General features: G+C 42.3%; 1 protein-coding gene across 10 annotated transcripts in view; it reads left to right on the forward strand.

Moving 5' to 3' along the window:
- Positions 1-20,226, forward strand: part of CAST (calpastatin) — a 94,663-nt gene that overhangs the window by 27,915 nt on the left and 46,522 nt on the right. For 8 of the 10 annotated variants that reach the window (XM_053292474.1, XM_053292475.1, XM_053292476.1 and 5 more), the window contains one exon: positions 16,075-16,134. In XM_053292474.1, coding sequence (XP_053148449.1) covers positions 16,075-16,134 — 60 coding nt within the window. Of the gene's footprint in view, positions 1-692; positions 813-16,074; positions 16,135-20,226 lie in introns of those variants that run through there. The other 2 variants (XM_053292483.1, XM_053292484.1) reach the window with 2 other exon arrangements.

The raw sequence follows: 20,226 nt of genomic DNA on the forward strand, positions 1-20,226 counted from the left end.
AGCCATTTAGATTTAACCAATCCTCACTTATTTGAAGTAATGGGAATTCCTGAATGCGGTACTTGAACGGATACATTCTGCAGTCTTTAAAGTTTGCCTTTTAATATGAACGATGCATAGAGTCCCTGTAAGGTTGCCTGGTATTGTAGCTATTGTACTGCATGTTTACTTGTATACAAATATTATTTTATAAAGAGGTGGAGCTGTCAGATGTTGGTCCATCTATCCTCATTCTGTCTACATAGACTAGCAGCAGCCAGAGCCCTGTCTGAGACCCTGAAGGACTCTGCCAGTCTTTTAGTTACAATTATGAGTTGGATCCAACAAATTCTTGTTTGCAATAAAATGTCAGGTGTGCTGGATGTTGTATGGAGTAAAAGGGCTAATTTTAAGTTCATAAAATGTAAACACAATTTTAAAATGTAAATCATCCCTTGTGAATTCAGGAATGAGGAGTTAACTTCTATGACTATAAGCTGCTGTGACACAATTATGCACATTTGGCATGTGCATCACTTCCCGTTTCCATTTTGACTAGGCTGTTTGTTGCTCTCTGTTCATCTGAGGATCTGTCAAGCACCTTCATCCAATGGGAAGGTGGAGCCAATAAGCCTGCAGGCAGAGGGTGTTCAGATGCCTCATACTTGGATTGGCTGTGTCTTCCTCAAATGACATGGGGTTGGCCAGGACTGTGTTAAAAAAACTGAAACCATGGGCAGAAGTGATATATACTGAAACGAAAACAAGCTTGTGATAAGGATCCACGTGGTCTCTTTGCTAGAACTTGGGAAGGAATAAACCAGCTGCGTAGAGTGAGTACTGCCCCCCCCCGGGACGCTCTTGTTGCTGTCTGTAGTGCTTTGGGCTAATTGTGTTAAGTAGTTCCTGCTTCCTTTTACTCTCGGAGCCCTGCACTTCCCTCTCTTGCAGAAACATGAGCTGCTGAATCTGTTAGTTTGTGATGTGCTTCATAAGTGGACTGAAGTATTCCTAAAGCTGTAGACTTTACAGCAAGTCGGTACCTCTAACATTGCTGTTCATGGTTTTGTGCTAATCATTTCTAGTTGTAACTGGGATAGCTTTTTCCACAAAGAGTTGCTGACCATCCTTTGTGTTTTTCTCGGAAAGGGTGTTATGAAAGCAGTGACTCGTGAGATTTGAGCAATATTTTTAAAGGAGAGCAAGGTCTCCATATCTGTATATGCAGTGATAATTTGGAAACTTCTTAGTAATGTAAGCTGTCGGAAGTCGCCATTGCTGCCTTATGAATTTGGTGTGTCATCACTGACTGTCTCTTCAGTGCATATTTAGGAGCTCCATGCACAGGGTGTGGTGATCTGCGTAACAGGATTTCTTTCTTTGTTGAGGCATGCCTCGGTATCTTCCCCCTGCAAAGTGCTGTATACTGCAGTGTCATATTATGTTTTTATACCATAGCAATGAAATTGAATGTTAAAGCTGTTGCTAAGAGAACCACAGGAGGGATATATTCTGTGTGAAAGCAAAAAACAAAACACCTTTATGTGAAGTCTTACTACATATTCAGCAGCTTAACAATGGTCCTTTTTCCTGGGAGTTTGGAAAATAATTTATATTTTTTAAAATATTTTTTTACATTTTATATCCTGCTCTTCCTCCAAGGAGCCCAGAGCGGTGTACTACATACTTAGGTTTCTCCTCACAACAACCCTGTGAAGTAGGTTAGAGTGAGAGAGAAGTGACTAGCCCAGAGTCACCCAGCAAGTATCATGGCTGAATGGGGATTTGAACTTGGGTCTCCCCAGTCCTAGTCCAGCACTCTAACCACTACACCACACTGGCTCTGCATATGCTTTCTTGTGGTAATTGAAAACCATATTTATGCCAAGAAAATGTTTTAAATATATTATGTAACTTGTTTCTCCAATTAAAGGAAGTTTGTAAATCATCCTACAGTATTATGTCAGTGGTCAGATCATTCTGTACACATTACAGAAAAATGAACTTGAAGAGAAGTTCATTTTAGAACAGTTGTACCTTTTTGTTCAGATTCATGCTTGGCCTTTTTGTGACAGTATATTTCAGCATTAGGAAATGGCTCATACTAGGGCAGCCTTTCAATATACATGGCTTGAAACCTTTTCTGAAGATAGCAGAGCTGTACACTGGGTCTCAAATATTATTCTGTAACTAGCATATCCCACTCAGAGCATCTGCACGCTAGGACTTTATTGCTTGCTCACCCATGGAGAGTCTCCTTGCGAGGAGGATGGCAGATCTGGGGTGGGAAAGCACACAGAGGGCCAGCCTCTGTTGGCCTGCCAAGTCTCCTTGTGAGGAGGATGGCTGAGCCAGGGCTTGCCATTTGACCTGCACGGAGGGCCCTTGGTGTACTCTTCCACCCCGGCTTGGCCATCATGCTCACAAGGAGACTTGGTGAGTGAGGCAACAGAGGCCTCACGACTCACTGTTCAAAGTGTCTTCTTCCTTCCTCCTCCTCTGCCCTTCCTTCCTCCTCCTTGGCAGCAGCACCTGCCCCTCTAACCTCCACTTAGCCCTGCACCATGCCCCCCCTCTCTCAGCTCTCTCTCACGAGATGTGTCATGTACCACAGTGTTTGCTACATATGCCCTTAGCATTTTATAGAAAGATAGATGGATGGATGTCTTTGGTGTCTGCAGTCCCATCATTTGCAATGTAAAAAACAAAACAAACTCTTTAGACCCCAATTCCACTAAAGTCAGTGGCTGACATCCAGAGCAGCCTAACACAAGTTCTCTGAGCATTCCAGCACCACTGTGGGCTCACAGTGAAGCATAAGTGCTCTTGTGCTTTTGCGCAGGAGTGCAAATACTTTTAGGAGGTTGCCTGCACTCTCCAAAGCACTAGCTTGCACTGGAAACACACTGATGCTGAAACATGTTTCTGGTCTAAGTGAGTGCTTCTGGAGCAGGGAAGAGCTCTTAAAAGTATTGCACTCCTGCGTAAAAGTGAAAGACCTCTTGTGCTTTGCTGCAAGCCTGCAGCAGCATGGGAATATTCAGAGCACCCATATTAGGCTGCTCAGGATGTCTGGTGGTAGCTCTTCCATGGGACTTAAGTCAGTGGCGCTTAATGCACTACTAACTTGTTTCAGCAATTTTTAGTAGAATAAAAGCATGACTAACTTTAATTGGATTTGGGCCCATATCATTTGAAATTCCTATATTGTTAAACAGAAAGTCTAATAGAGGAACATAAGTTTTGCCAAATTGATTTTCTGCATTTCTCAATTCATTTGAAAATCTAGAATAAGCCAGCAATAGGACAAAAGGACTGTAAGAGAAGAGAGTCAAATGTATTCTTGTCTTAAGTAGAGAAGAATAAAATTTCAGACCCATATGTCTGAAGTGTTTGAGCTAGAAAAAGCTAGAGAGAGGTCATGCGTTCAAATTTCACATCCAGTTACTGATGATTTCACATTTCTATGTTGCCACCTACATTTACCTGATTTTGTCAGGACTCTTATTTCCCTCTGCTACAAGGAAATTCAATTATAAGGTACAACAGTGGTGGTATATATCCTCTTACTTGATGCATTGTCTGCTGGATGCAACTTCTTAAGATTTTGTGGCAAAATTTTGCACAGTACATAGTGACACAGTACATAGTGACTGTTTGTAAGCTGTCCGTGTTAGAGGGAAGCCACAGTGCCCAAATATAGACTCTGACTGAAGATAAATGAGCCTGTAATTGTATTGCAGAATCATTTCAATTAGTTAAATACCTCTACCAAACTGGAGACTGTCTAATATGTAGATGTTCTTCAAATGCATGTAATCCAGCCTTGTTACAGGAGGTCTTATACCTCATAATTGTCAATATTAGCACAATGGCAGGACATTCATGGGAAGAGAGCTGGTCTTGTGGTAGCAAGCATGACTTGTCCCTTTAAGCTAAGCAGGATCTGCCCTGGTTGCATATGAAAGGGAGACTAGAAATGTGAGCACTGTAAGATATTCCCCTCAGGGGATGGAGCCGCTCTGGGAAGAGCATCTAGGCTCCAAGTTCCTTCCCTGGCATCTCCAAGATAGGGCTGAGAGAGATTCCTGCCTGCAACCTTGGAGAAGCCACTGCCAGTCTCTGTAGAGTGTAGACAATACTGAGCGAGATGGACCTATGGTCTGACTCAGTATATGGCAGCTTCCTATGTTCCTATGCAAAAAAAACACAGGTCTGTGGTCATCTATTAAACCACCCCCACCCCAAGGAAGGAGGGGTAGTGCTTTGTTTTTATGCCCCCCTTTTTGTTTCCTATTCACTGCTGCAGTGCTGGATGGCCTCACCTTTTTGTGGAACACAATAATTGTATGGAGGTCTTCATAGTTTAGTGCTCTGTGGTGGTTTATTCCATCCATGCTGATAGGAGACATATAGAAATTCCTTCCCTGTCCCCCATAAATTGAACTGCTGAGTATGTATTTTGCCATCTCAAAGGTGGTGGAGTCAATGAAACAACATAGTTTCTTCTCCCCAACATGAGTGTTTTTATAACCTTCTTAGCATATTGTTTTAATTGTTTTTGCTTCCATTGAGAAATCCTCTGTCAAGGCCTGACTTACGACAAATATGTGTCATAAGTGCCACACTTATATTTTTAAATGAATAGGCATGTATATCAAAGTAATGTACACAGAAAAGTGTCTATTGCTTTCTGAAAAACTAATGATGGATCAGTCCTCTTTCTTCAACACTGTAAAGCAGGTACACTGGAAGAACCAATAGAGATGTCCACTGCCTTCAGCTAATAACTCTTGCCTGGCCTTGAGTGTTTATCTGTGCAAAGTCTTCAGAAAATCCTGGTGAAATTTACACCCATGGCGGAGATTATTTGTGGATTTGCTCTTGTCTCTTGGGGCCAGGGTTTGCCTGTGTGGAGCTGGGGTTGTTGAATCTTCTGCTCATGTTTTATTGTACTGTCCATATTATAGAGATGCTTGGGCTTGATTAATTTTACCATTGCTGTCAAAATATCCAGGGCATTCAGATGCTTTCCATTTGCAAATATTATTGTCTGATATTAATGATGCCATTTAAATGTTGCAAAATATTGTTTTGCTGTCTGTAAGCTACGACCTGAGTTAACTGGATTATTATCTTAAGTCTCCCTAAAGTCTTCGATGATTGTTTGACATTTATTGCTGTTAAACTGCTCTTGTCTCTATGTGGAATCTTGCTTGTTTCACTCATGGCACTGAAACTGGCTAGAAGGGCTGTGTAAACAAAGGACTTGTGGGCAGCAAATACTGTATAAAGAAGATGAAAGAACCTTGGAGCAAGTGGTAATAAAGATGTCCACTCTTACTTTGGCAGCCACTTTCATAGTTAGGGTAATATAAACCATGGAGCAGGGATTTAATTTCCCCCCCTTTTGATAAGAAGACCAAATCAGTACAGATCTTGGACCCAAGGTGGACTGCATTGCAAATGATCATATTTATCTCAAGTTTCTCTTTGTTGCTAACATACACTAGCATTCCACCTTACTCTTTTACCTGCTGTAAAATTTAGGAGATTTTTCTTCTTTAGACCTCTTAATGCATGCTGAGGATGTCTCAGGCTAACATTCTGAGTCACAAAGCATTTTGTGAAGAATCACCAGTACTGCTGAAGCATTCCACACTAACACAGTTCTAAGGTTCATTTGTGTGGGCCAACTTACCCCCATGTCCCCCTTTCTCCAGATGTGCCCTGTGCAACATGAAGATATGTCTCTTAGGGTCACACGAACTATGCTATATTTGCTCTATAGTTGCATAGCACAGAGTATTTTGGGAAAAGAGAGGTCATTTAAAAAACCACCCCCACCACCCCCATTAATATGCCATTGCCAGAGCTGTGATAGTAGAACACCCCAGCAGCACTGGCATTTTGTAACTGAGGGTTTCAGCCACTGTTGTCTTTAACATCTTTATTTTAGTGCTTGCCTCGGTCATGGGCCCACTGTTATTAACTGAACTCAAGCCCTCTTCAGGGCAGGTGGTCAAATCTAAGAGTATGAAGTTCAAAGCATACCACAATTTAAACTTATTTGCACAAGATTAATTAAAACATGCATGGATTAAAAGTGCTCGTGTATGCAAATTTTATCCTCTCATACCTTGTTTTAAATATCCATGTAACCTAGTAATTGGGTTAAATATCCATGTAACCCATGTAACCTAGGAGCCCCTGGTGGCGCAGTGGTAAAACTGCCGCCCTGTAACCAGAAGGTTACAAGTTCAATCCTGACCAGGGGCTCAAGGTTGACTCAGCCTTCCATCCTTCCGAGGTCGGTAAAATGAGTACCCAGAATGTTGGGGGCAATATGCTAAATCATTGTAAACCGCTTAGAGAGCTTCGGCTATAGAGCGGTATATAAATGTAAGTGCTATTGCTATTGCTAATTCTGGCCATTGGCTGTACTAATAAAGACTGAGACTGACTATAACCTAGTTGTAATCTACAGTCCTGCCCACGCTTCTCCTGCACCATCCCCAACCCCGTATGAACTGACCAGATCTCATTGCCTTTATTTTAAAATATTTATACACTGCCCCTCCAGTACACTACTGCTCAGGGTGGCTCAAAACATTAATAAAACAGATAGAATGTAAAGTAAAAGATTAATAAAATTAAACAAGTTAAAAGACCAGGCTAAAACACATTCAAAATATTTGAGAAGTATTTGAAATTAAATGTTTTAAAAAAGCCTATCAGATATAAGCAGCGGATAAAACATTTAAACGCCCCTTTAAAAAGATGTGTGTTTAATTTTAAAAATCACTGAGGGAGGGAGCGTGGTGAGGCTCTTCGGGAAGGGTGTTCCAAAGCCAAGGCACCACAACCAAAAAGGCCCTGTCTCTAGTCCCCGCCAATTGGATCTCTGTTAGTGGTGGGGCCATGAGCAGGGCCTGAGTGGGGTCAGTAGAGGACCCTGACAGGTTCTTATGGGTGAATGGAGTCCAACAGGTACCTTGGCCTCAAGCCATGTAGAGCTTTAAAGATCAAGATCAGCACATTGACTCTAGCCTGTAAGCAGACTAGTAACCAATGAAGCTGCCACAGGATGGGTGTGACATTCATGATGTGACTTGCACTCACAGGCATCCTTGCAGCTGTGTTCTGGACCAGCTGAGGCTTCTGAATCATCTTCAAGGGCAGCCCCATGTAGAGCACATTGCAGTGGTCCAATCCATATGTTACCAAAGCATAGGTGACTGACGTCAGATCTGACCTGGTTGGATGAGGGGGAAGATGTAAATACCTCCCAACTGTGCCCACTGGGTTTCTGGGTGCAGCATCAGCCAAGGCAGGATGGGACGGGTGGGGTTGCCCTGGTTCATCAGGAGACCATCCCCCCCTCACTGGATGCACTGTTCGCCATTCTGACTAGTTCGAGTGCCTACGTGCAGTGCTAGGATCGTGAGACAAAGTTGGGATTCTGTTCTCCAAGTAGGATCGCAGCTGGCGTACCAGCCATAGCTGGGGAAAATAACCTCTGCACACACTGCCCCCTGAGTGTGCCCCATCCAAGCAGCCTGTCCACCTCCTTAGGCAACAGTCTGTGAGGGTGGACCCAATATACCTCTGCAAGGGTGGGGGGAATCAGTTAGGATGGTCTGCCCTCAGAGGCTTATGGATCCTAATGGATTCCTGGTGGCTCTGGGATGAACTAGTCAGAATGGCAAACAGTGTATCTAGTGAGGGGGATGGTCTCCTGATCAACCAGGGCAACTCCACCTCCCCATCCATCCTGCCTTGGCTGATGCTGCACCCAGAAACCCGGTGGGCACAGTTGGGAGAGATTTATATCTTCCCCCTCATCCAACCTGATCTCTGTAATACATGCTAGGTCAGCGTGCTCATCCAGGATAACCATCCGGATGGCTGTGGTCTTTGTATTTATGGACCTGGCATTTAATAGCACCATCTTCAAGCTAGGTGGGCTGCTGTGAGTTACTGCGGTCTCCTTGGATGGGAGAAGTACCAGAGGGTGTGATGGCTTTGATATAGCCAGTGCGTCTTCCCTTCACCTGGCATGTCCTACTCCCACCGCCATATCACCCTCTGCCAAGGATCACCTAATTGGAAGGGCCTCCTCCAAAGTAACATGTGCCTCTTCACGTATTGTGAAGAGTGACACCCTAATAATCCCAAGATATAAAAACTCCCTCCTATTAAAACAGAGGCAGTATTCTAGATAAAACCCACCCTTTCTAGTGTTTTGGCCACTGGTCACAAACAGTGCCAGGAGTTCTAGTGTTCCGGGGCAGGGCTAATAGCTAGGCTCTATGCAGGTCTGGTAATCTGGCAGGCACTATGCAGCTGCTAAATCTCAAGTAGTTCTCATTGGTGTCCTTGCTCTTCAGTTCTCCTGGTCTTTGCTGCTCTTTTTTCGTCCTTCTGACTCTTCGGGACCAATGGCTGTTCCCCACAGGACTGAGAGCCACAAGGACGAGAACCCTTAGGTTTGCACCAAGAGCTCACACCCCTGGTCCAAACTGCTCATTTATAGAGGGACAGAGGGTACCTGCAGAGGGGGTGAAGTGGATGGAAGACTCGGCAGTCGCTCAGGGCTCCATCCAGCAGTGGCAGGACAGAAGGTCACCAACTTCTCCCTCCCTCACGCCCCTGACCTAAGTTGCTCCTTTTATAGAGGGAAAAGAGGTACCTGCAGAGGGGGTGGAGCAGATGGAATCACTCGGCAGTCACTCGGGTTTTTCTATCCTAACAGTCCATTCCTCCGTCTTCAACTTTTCATCCTCCAAACAACTCCCCTCTCCCAACCAGAAATTGCTCGGGCACAATCTATTACACCACCTTACTACTTTAAAGAAAAGTGAAGTTTCTGCAGACCTCTGGAAGAGATGGAGTGCAAATGGAAGGAGGGATGAGCAGAGAAGGGAGAGATATGGGCACAGTGGGCAGCACCCTCTGCTTATGGATGAAAAGATAGGCATATTTGTGTGCTATTGTACAGTATTCCCCCTATAAATAGAATGTGGAAGTTTTACAATATTGTAAAAACTTACAATATTGCCTTCATAACATCTTAAATGTCACCCCACTAGAAAATGATCCCCTCTGTATTTATTCTCATTAGTGATAGCAACGAGATTTATGATGGGTTGTGTGCGTTGCATAATGGCAACCTTAAAAAGTTTGCAACAGCTGTGGTGGCGCAGTAGGGAAGCAGCTTGCCTAGGGATCAAGAGGCTGTTGGTTTGAATTTCCGCCGGTGTGCTTCCCAGACTGTGCCTAGTAAATATAGATTTGTAGTGACCTATTTCGGGCAGCAGCGATATAGGAAGGTGCTGGATGGAGGCAGATGCTCACTTCAGTGACAACAGCAAAGGCATCATCTCATACTGCCTGGGAGAAAGCATTGGCCCTTAAGATTGACAGGCAGTCTGAAGCCTCTGAATTTGCCAGGTCTAAAGAGCAGGAGCTTGAACATCTGTCTTTCCTTTGTCAGTAGAGCAGTATTTTCTGCTTGCTGCACTTTAGGCTTCTATTTGCCCTGATTTCCAGCTCAGGCCACTTACCTGGGAGGTCCTGAGTTGGAGATCCTCCAGGTGTGCCTTCAGCTGTGGCTTCAGTCTGCCGCTTGACCATGCTTCGTGTATTGTTTGTGAAGTATTGATTTAATATGGTGTAACAGAACTCTGTTCCCTAAGACATTTGCACTCTCCATATTGAGGTTTCATTCTTGCTATGTATCTGAGAACTCACTCCTCTTTGCAGTATCTCAGTATGCCAATCTCTGACTACTTTGTCTTTTTTTTTTAAATGGCTGCTGCAATATGGTGTTCATGTTTTTAAAAATGGTCTTAATTGTTTTTAATATTTTAATGGAATTTTATGGAATTTTATTGTATGCTTTTCTATTGTAAACCGCCTTGGGATGAGCTTTATGAAAGGTAGTATATGAATTGAACAATAAATAAAATACAGGTTGCCAGGCAGTTCATGGTTCTTCTGCTCTAACTGGGTGTGTCTGTGTCTCCCTCTTGGCAAACATCCTACATCATCTCCAAGTTCTGTTTAGCTATGAATCACTCAGCTATTGTCAGTTACTGGGAGACACTTACATATTTGTTTCCAAGCCCATCTTGTATTCACATGTTGCATCAGTGGACAATATTTGGTTGGTTGTTTATTGACATGGATGGTGTCAAATCAGTTTTTTAAAATAAAGTTTCATGAACAATAATTTGAAAGGAAAATGATGGAGGAAACTGACAATATCAAGCATTCATCTTGTTCCTGGTTTTTTGGCTGTTTAAAAAGAATTACAGCCTGATAGGTTGGTATAGTCCTCCTCTTCAGTCCTTGGGGCAGACCAGTTGGTTTAATTCAGGGCTGCTCAACTTTGGTCCTACTGCAGATGTTGGCCTACAATTCCCATAATCCCTGGTTTTGGCCAATGTGGCTAGGATTTATGGTAGTTCAAAAACTTGGGGGGGGGGATAAGTTGAGCAGGCCTGGTTTAATTGCTTGGCAAATGCTGGAATCTGTCAGGGCCTGCTGCTGTGCAGATCTGCACAGTGGTACTTGTATGGAATTTTGATGCCCTGCAACTGTGACCATTCAACAGGTATTTGGTTTCCTCATTATGCATTTGATCATTCATTCATTCATTCATTCATTCATTCGATTTCTATACCGCCCTTCCAAAAATGGCTCAGGGCGGTTTACACAGAGAAATAACAAACAATCTCCTTATTATGAGTAGCTCAACAGATAATGAAAAACAGTGCAATTTATGTTTTGTATAGCTGCAAAGGTATCAGAAATGCTAATATTACTACATATATTGCAACGATTTCCTACTCATCCTCTTCCATCTTTAGACTAAGACCAGACATGTCTGCCCCTCCAGGAAGGAAATTGTTCAAGATCACATCACAGTTGACTGTAGCAGAGACTATATGTGAATGCACATATTTCCTTCTAGATCAGCTATCAAATTTAAAATGAGACCCTGCCATCTTATATATCATGATTCAGTCATTAGTGTACATAAGTGTAATTCAAATATCAGCAGTTCTTTTGTTTGAGAGAATAAGATGCCTACAGTTCTCACTTCTGCTGTAAAAAATGACATTGAAAGTTAAGGTGGTCATCTTAACCTTTGCACCATGTAACTATGAAATGAGGCTCCATAGATCACACTTTGCCTTGGATGTTGGGCTGGAAGGGATATGTCAAGGAAGAATTTAACAGATGTACCTATCCTAATCACTTCATAGAGATGCCTTTGATGAATTTCTGCCTGATATATCTCTACAATTCATGGTATTTGGCATTCCCCAAAATGCCACCTGCTATAGTAAATGTTCAGGCAGAAATTGAACTTGCCCACAATCCATCACAATCAGAGGCGCTCTAACCCTTGGACCATGGGGACCCGGTACGGTCCTCCAAGGTCCAGGAGGGTCTCCAAATGTCCGGGGGCTTCCGGAGACCACCCCATGCCCGCCCCACCAAACCTCTGTTTTTAAAAAAATTATTACTGTGGCTGCGGGGTGTGTGTGTGTGTGGAGCATTCCGTCTCCCCTCCTCCCCTAGCAGGGGCCAGAGTGATGCTGGGCCCGTACAGGCCAGCGTCCTTTTCCAACTGCAAGGTGCGCCCTGCTGGATCAGGCCCAAGACCTATCTAGTCCAGCATCCTGTTTCACACAGCGGCCCACCAGATGTCTCTGGAAAGCTCAGAGCTGAAGGCATGCCCAGTCGCCTGCTGTTGCTCCCCTCCAATGGCATTTAGAGGCAACTTGCCTCTGAGACTGAAGATGGCCTGTAGCCCAGTGACTACTATAGTAGTCATTGATAGACCTGTCCTCCATGAATTTATCTGAGCCCTTCTTAAAGCCATCTAGGCTGGTGGCTGTGAGCACATCTTGCGGCAGAGAATTGCATAGGTTAATTATACGTTGTGTGAAAAAGTATTTTCTTTTGTCGGTGCTAAATTTCTTGGCAATCAGTTTCATGGGATGACCCCTGGTTCTAATGTTATGAGAGAGGGAGCAAAATCTCTCTCTATGCATAATTTTATAGACCTCTGTCATGTTGCCCCTTAGTCATCTTTTTTTCTAAACTAAAAAGTCCAAGGTGTTATAACTTTGCCTCATAAGGAAGTTGTTCTAGGCTAAGGGTATGCACAGGATGCAAAATGCCCGGGATGTTCCAGTGGAGCAACCAGGGAGCCAGTTGCTCCGACGGAATGACACCCATTCTGGCCACCATTTTGGATCTTAAAGTCGTGGCCGGAATGAGTCAGGATATTCTGACGAGAACAGAGTCTTTCCGTTCAGAACAGGGCCCCTTTTAAAAGGGGGTTCTATTCTGCACATCCCTACTCTAAGGCCCTAATAATCTTGTTAGCCCTCCAGTTCGTTCTCCTGTTATTCACTGTCCTTTTTAAGGTATGGTGACCAGAACTGTACACAGAAACTCCAAATGTGGCCATACCATAGATTTATATAAGGGCATTTTGATATTAGCAGCTTTATTTTCAATCCCCTTCCTAATGATTTAAAGCATGCTATTTTCACAGCTGCCTGCATTGTGTCGACACTTTCAATGAACTGTCCACCATAACCCCAAGATCTCTCTCCTGTCAGTCTCCAGCAGCTCAGACCCCATCAGCGTATATGTGAAGTTGGGGTTTTTTGCCCCAATATGCATCACTTTACACTTGCTAACACTGAACCACATTTTCCATTTTTGCCCACTCCCTCAGTTTGTAGAAATCCTTTTGGAACTCCTTGCAATCTGATTTGGATTTTACTACCCTAAATTTGGTGTCCTCTGCAAATTTGGCCACCTTCCTGCTTACCCCAATTTCTAAATCATTTCTGAAAAAAATAAAAAGCACTTGTCACAGTACAGATCCCTGGGGGATCTCACTTCTTACTTTCCTCCATTTATACCTACCGTATGTTTCCTGTCCTTCAACCATTTACCACTCCGCACATAAACCTGTCCCCTTTTCCCATGACTCAAGAGTCTTTGATTAGGAACTTTGTTGGAAGTTTTTTTAAAATTCCAAGTATACTATGTCAACTGGATTACCTTCATCCACACACCTGTTGACACTCTCAAAGAACTCCAAAAGGTTGCCGAGGCAGGAATTGCCTTTGCAGAAGCCATCCTGGTTCTCTTTCAGCAAAGCTTGTTCTTCTATATACTTAACAATTTTATCTTTGATATTGCTTTCCATCAATTTGCCCAGCACAGACGTTAAGCTAACAGACCTTTAATTTTCTGGAACCCCCTCATATCCCTTTTTGAAAATTGGTGTTACATGGGCTACTTTCCAGTCCTCTGTTACAGAGCCTGATTGTAAGGTGTTACATATTTTTGCAAGGAGGTAGGCAGTATAACATTTGAGTTCTTTAAGGACTCTTGGGTGGATGCCATCTGTCCCTGGCAATTTTTAAACACCCCCCCCCGACAGTTTAGAACATCATCTCTTGTCACCTCTATTTGACTCAGTTCTTTATCCTTTGTCCCCAAGAAGCTCGGTTCAGCTCTGTATCCTCCACTGTGAAGACAGATGCAAATAACTCGTTTAGCTTCTCTGCAATATCCATATCCGTCTCAGTCCCTCTCACTTCCTCGTCATCTAATGGACCAACTGCCTCCCTGGCAGATTTCCTGCTTCTGATGGTAAATCCATCAGAATTATTATTTATTACCCGCCCTGATGCTTTTAGCTTTATATTCCTCAAACTCTCTTTTCGCCTCCTTTATTGTCTCCTTGCATTTCTTTTACCAGAGTTTGTGTTCCTTTCTGTTCTCTTCATTTGGGCAGGCCTCCCAATTTCTGAAGGAAGTCTTCTTCCCCCATTATAGCTTCCTTGACTTTACTTGTTAGCCGTGGTAGCACCCTTCTGGACTTGGTGGTACCTTTCCTCCTTTTTGGTTTATATTCTAACTGGTCTTCTATTATTGTGCAATTATTGAACTCCATGAGTTCAGGAGTGAAGTAAGTTGCTGAATTTCCCTCACTTTCTGTTTTCTTTTTACCAAATGCCTCATTTTAGAGAAGTTTCCTTTTCTGAAGTTCAAAGTGTCTTTGTTTAGACTTCCTTGGTGATTCTGTCCTTGCATATATGCTGAATTTGATCACACTATGCTCACTGTTCCCGAATGGTTCCATGACTCTGACATCTTGCATCGGGTCCTGTGCAGTCCAAGGTCGCCTTATCTCTGGTTGGTTCCATGACCAAATGTTCTAGGGCACAGTTGTTCATTGTATCTAGAAATCTGGCCTCTCTGTCATTACTTGAATGTAAATTTTACCCAGTCAATGTGTGGTAATTGAATCCGCCCATTATTACAGCTCTCTCTCTTTGGTGCCTCCCTGATTTCCTTTTGCTACTCCCAGTGTCACCCACAGAGTTTCTGTGGAGGGCTCTGGTCTTCCTAGGTTTTTAGCTTGCATCCAGTGTGAGGACATCAAAGCTGCTGGTCCTTTCCCCTTGATTTGTTCCTTTATATGCCTGCCTCAGGTCTTCCTGATCCTTGCTTGCTGATCTGGAACTTGGCCTGTCTCTTCTGCACCATACACCTGTCCTGGCCTACTTGGGCTGGCAGTCGGCTCCCCTGGGTTCTAGAACCTGAATGCCTGAATCTTGGTTTTCTTTCTTTCTCTTTTTGAGGCCTGACACTGAGAAAGCTTGAGGGGAACTTTCTTATAAGGGTAGTCTGCTGTTGTAGGGGTGGCATGATGTTTTAGATATCTCTCTGCTAATAAGCATGTATACTACATGATAATGAATGTGACTAATGCAAGGTGGGGTGAAATAGATACTTGCTAGTCCTGTGTTAAGAGGAAAGATGGCATTATGCCAGTAATTTGATTAGGCTTAAGATGGCTATAGAATGAAAGTATGACTTCATTGCCTGGCATTTACTTGTTGGAGGTAGATGGTAAATGTGGTAAAAGTAGATGCCTGTTGAAAGTTTCTTGGCATGAAAGGTGGATTGGATCAAACTGTAATGAAATTGTCTGTTGCTGGTAAAGCTCTGGAATACATACACTTGACTGTATAGAATCCGTATGCCAAGTTCATACAATGAAGGCACAAGAACTGTTTTTGAATTAGGTGAAGCATATGTTTTACATTCATGGTGACTCTTCTGCGGCTGTGAAGTTTGCTCACTTAGGATTCACCAAAGCTCAAACTTTGACTCCTTTCAAAAGCCAGCCTGAATGATTAAGTATTGTATTTCTTTTGAAAGTTTGAAAAGATGGGATTGAGGATGTGTGCTTATCTAGGTTTCTCTTAAAATAATGTTTAATTGCATAGTGATTCAAAATTAACAAAAAATAGAGCTTAAACAGGATACATTATTAACCATCATATTAAAGAAAGGTGGGTGAGAAACTTATACATAGACGTAATGTTACTTTAGATTCATATTGTGAGTAGGCTATAATTATTAGTGTCCATTTCTTCCAGGCTGAGCAATAAGCTTCTCCTTATTGAGAGATGAATCTAAGCAAAACCCACCCTTATAAGCTGATGGTATCCACTCATCAGTTTAGTTTATATGTAGTGCATTTTCCCTGATTTTAGAGCAGTTACACTCACTTATTCATAAATACTGAATCTTAACTCCCACCTTGTGTTAATCTTATGTTTTCTGTTACTTATGTATTTCCATCCCTGTTGAATGTGGTTTGTGGATTCAGATGGGAATTTGTATTCATTCATTCATTCATTCATTCATTCATTCATTCTTTTTATATACCACCCTTCCAAAAATGGCTCAGGGCAGTTTACACAGAGAAACAACAAATAAATAAGATGGATCCCTGTCCCCAAAGGACTCAGAGTCTAAAAAGAAACATAAGACAGACACCAGCAACAGTCACTGGAGGTACTGTTTACCTCATCCATTTTGTTGAACACATCCATCAAGTGCAATGCATCTCCAAGCTCTCTGTTCCCCAAACATGCATCTCTTTTGCTATATGGGGGTGAAATATTTATACGGTTTAAAATGCTCTTAACACCTGTGGTAGATAATTTAATTTGCACATATGTTTGAATTTTTATGCAGGCCCAGTCAGCTTCCCCTGTTTCCTCTATGACATCCACTATGAAGCCTTCTGAAACAAAGGTAAGTGTGCTGGCAAGTTACTAGTTAAACCCCTCCCCCTGCCTACACATCCCTAAAGCAAATCCACAATATTTAACCCTTAGGCATGGCTGAAACCTGGGAGATCTGTTACTTATGCTGTTACTTATACAGTTTCTGACAGATTTTTCCAGACTTTACCACAGCTCTTATGAATGGATTATGTTTTTTATTGCCCTGCTTCTTTCTATCAGTCAAAAGCCATCTTTATTCACATAGACTCTCTAGTTTACGTTTACATGACTGCTTTTCACACTAAAGGTTATTCCTTCCAGGCATGCTTACATTACCAAGAACCACAATAAAAATTAGTAGTACATGTGGACCATGCTATATGCAGATCCAACATCCATGGTTTCACATATATGCGGTTGGCTAATTGATACCTGACCTTGGCATCGGCAGGGGAAAAAACAGGCAAAAGGGCAGTTAATTCCATGTATCTGTGGTTTGGAGATGGCTGGAAACAACCATTTCTGGTTGCCATTTTGTCAAACGGAGCCATTTTGTGGCTCATTTCATTAAAAAAAAAAAAACAACCATGAAAAAGGGCAGAATTTCATGGAATTGTGGTATATGGGAGAACCATTGTGATTACATACTACTAGTTGTAAGGGAATTATACCACATATTCAATCAATTAACACTGCTGTCATATCACTGCTGATATTGTAATGAATGTGTCTACAACCAGTTCTAATAATCATTGGTATCCTATTATGTGTAAGCAAGAGATACAACTCTGTGGATTTGCTCTTATAGAAGCATATGCATAGCTGTTTTGTTGTAATCCAACCAGAGACTAGCCTTTTGGGTGGTATACTAATGTGTTAAATACAATGTTAAATAAATAATGAACAATCAACCTATAATTTTTACTACCAGTGCTTAGTCATTTATGCAAGCCCTATGTGGTATTCGTCCCTTAGAAAGAAGGATAGTTCTCTTCAAGACAGTTAAAATACTCACTGTCTAAGCAAAAAATACTTTCATGGAGTGACATACCATGCAACTTTACATTCACTGTGCAATGTTGTGTTTGAAGAGTTGGGCAGGAGAGCAATTTGTGCAGTTGTAAATTGCACAGCTGGAGGTGTGTAACAATATGACAATTGGAAATAATGGCCACATGGTTTCACACTCCTGATTTGTGCAACTGCACAAACACAACACTATAAATGAAGGTAAAGTTATGTGGTATGTCAGACATAGATAGGGCATGTAATTGGCCATGTAAAATGTCATATTCTCTTTTTGTCTCATTCCCTTTTTGCTTTATTTGCCACATCTTGTCTTCATCAAATATAACACATATAAACAAAGCTACCATTGTCCTGACATTCTTTCTGTATATTATTAGACCAAATACTGCAGTGTTTACCAGGTGTTTCGGGATTTTGAATTATGACTCTAGCAGTACACACTCGGAACAAGCAGTGATATAGATATAAGGAATAATTTCATATTGTAGTTCGCAAAATTTCATGCTAGCAAACCAAATCTGGTCCCTTAACCACTTGCACATAAAAGAGCACAACTCAGACACTTCAGTACCAGAATCTGTATGATTATGTAGCAAAATCAATGACATTCTTGCTTTGTATACCCTGGTATGTGTCGTGTTTGATCTACAATTGTGCGTTTAAGGGGAATAGTTGGATACAGGTGCCTATTTACTTTGCAGGCCTTCATGAATAAAATTTTGACAAGCAGAATTTTAACTTGTAGTATTTTTTAAATTGATTTTTAAAATGATGAGCTCAACATCGAACTCTCCTACACCAACTTTGTCCCTTAGAAAATTAAATACTGCATCTCACCAACTGTGTTCACAACCTGACAGTCCTATTGCAATATATGTCACCTACATGTTTAGTTCCTAGCAACCTGCTTTCTAAACAGTCATGAATAGGTAAAAGAGGATCATCATGACTTGTAAAAGCATTGGTCACTTTGTACTTCCTATACCTAATTAGAAGTCTATGAGAGAACGATGTCTGTGCTCTTTTCTAGTGTCCATCTTCCCGTGGTCGGCACTCAAGTGGTCATATAAATAGACAAAGCAGTCGTTATCCTATTTATAGATTCAAATTACAACCAGATAGTTATGGTACACTCCCTGCTGTCTAACTAGAGATACCACCAAAGCCAAATTTGCAAAGATAAAAATAGTTCAGTTGCAAAACCCATTTTGCAAACAATTTAAAAGATATTGATGGTCTGTGCTCCCAGAAATGTTCTTCCTTTCTCTTGAAAGCAGAATGGTGGACTAATCTTCCTCTTTAGTAAACATGTATGCATGTATGAGTAATTCAAATCACTGCTTTGAAGTGGAGCCCCCGAGATATATAGGAGTTTCTGGCCTTCAGAAGGCTTGTTAACTACGCTATACACATAATACCAGGTCATCAGTGAAATTACATTGGGAACTATAGAAGTGGGGGTTTCGAACTGTTATAATTTTCAACAGAATAGTAAAGAGGAGGAATTTCTAGCAATTTGGTCTAACTTCAATGAAAAGAACAAAAGGACAGCCCTGCTGGATCAGGCCCAAGTTCTATCTAGTCCAGCATCCTGTTTTACACAGTGGCCTACCAGATGCCTATGGGAAGCCCATAGGCAAGATAGGAAGGCATGTCCTCTCTCTGCTGCTGTTGCTCCCCTGCAACTATACTCAGAGGCATCCTGCCTTTGAGCCTGGTGGCAGCCAATAGCAGCCAAGACTAGTAGCTATTAATTTGTCTAAGCCCTTTTTAAAGCCATCCAAGCTGCTGGCCCGGCGGGCCCGGGAAGAGGAGGCCGGCCGCAGAGGCCAGCAAGCGGCGGCAACGGGCCTTGCAGGCCCAGCTGCAAAGGATCAAGGCCAGGCGGCAGCGGAACCGGCGGGGGGTGGGGGAGAGGTAGCCGGCCCCAAAGAGTGAACAGATGCTCTGTGCGGGGTCGGCTTGTTCTTTATTATTTTATGTATTTTAAAAATTGTATTATTTGAACTAAAGCAAAAAGAAAACACAAATATCCTTGGACATTTTGCTTAGAATGTTCTGATACTTTCCAGTAAGGGTTCTCTTCTTTTAGCCATCTTCTGAAGATGTGTCCATCTCTTTTTACCTCCAGCATTTGCAGCAGTAGTGGTTTGCTCTTATCTAGTGTAGGTTAGTTTTGCCAGGACTTTCCTTCTGGGTCTGAAGGGGTATTGCCCCATTAAAGAAAAGTTTTTATGTCTGAAGTTGAGTGTATTTAGCAGAAAGGTGGATAGAAATGGTTTTCCTTAATTGCTCTGGCTTCTTTGATTGTAAGATGATTTAATCCTATTGCTTCCCTGCAAGCTGATATAATATTTGCTTTCCTGCCTAACCCAGAAGTGAGTATGTTCACCTTGGAATAGAAATAGGTACTGAAGGTGTATCACTGGTATGAAGAAAATTGCTTTTTTTAAAAAACAAACAAAAAAAACTATTTCTCAAAAGGGGTATCCATTGAACCTGGATAGCAGTAGTATGTGTCTCTACATGTCTAGCCTGTATCCAATCCTATGGGATGCAGAGACTTTTGCATACATTTAGGGATCCAAAGAGTCATGAAGCTAGATTCATGGCTTTGGGCTTGTGTTTCTCAAACAGCCCCCCACATGGAACATAACAAACCTCTTTTAAAATTGAGGATCTTATCAAAGCCGTTTGTAACATGGCATTGTGTGTGTGGTCCACATTTGAAAGGAAATCAGTCAACTTGGGTATGCCTAAGCCTTTATGCATACCTAAAGTAGCTCTTTGTATCCTGGCCACAATGGCTGACATGATGTGCAGCCTTCTGTTGGCTTAACTCTCCACCCTGAAGCTATGGTGGAGTCCCAAGTAGCCCTGATGGAGCCCAGAGCCATCTTGGGGGATGTGAGATTTGATGCATAACCATGTCCTGCTCACTTCTCCCTGACTCCTTCCTTTGTCCATCTTCTGAACACTCCGTATAGAATCTGTTACAGGGAACCAGAATCCAAGACATTTCTGAAGTTTAGACATAGGAAGGGCCAGCCAAGGATTATACTTAGGTACAGAGTCTCTTGTGTTAAAAAAT

This window comes from Hemicordylus capensis, chromosome 2, assembly GCF_027244095.1.
Source record: "Hemicordylus capensis ecotype Gifberg chromosome 2, rHemCap1.1.pri, whole genome shotgun sequence".
Classification (NCBI taxonomy): Eukaryota; Metazoa; Chordata; class Lepidosauria; order Squamata; family Cordylidae; genus Hemicordylus; species Hemicordylus capensis.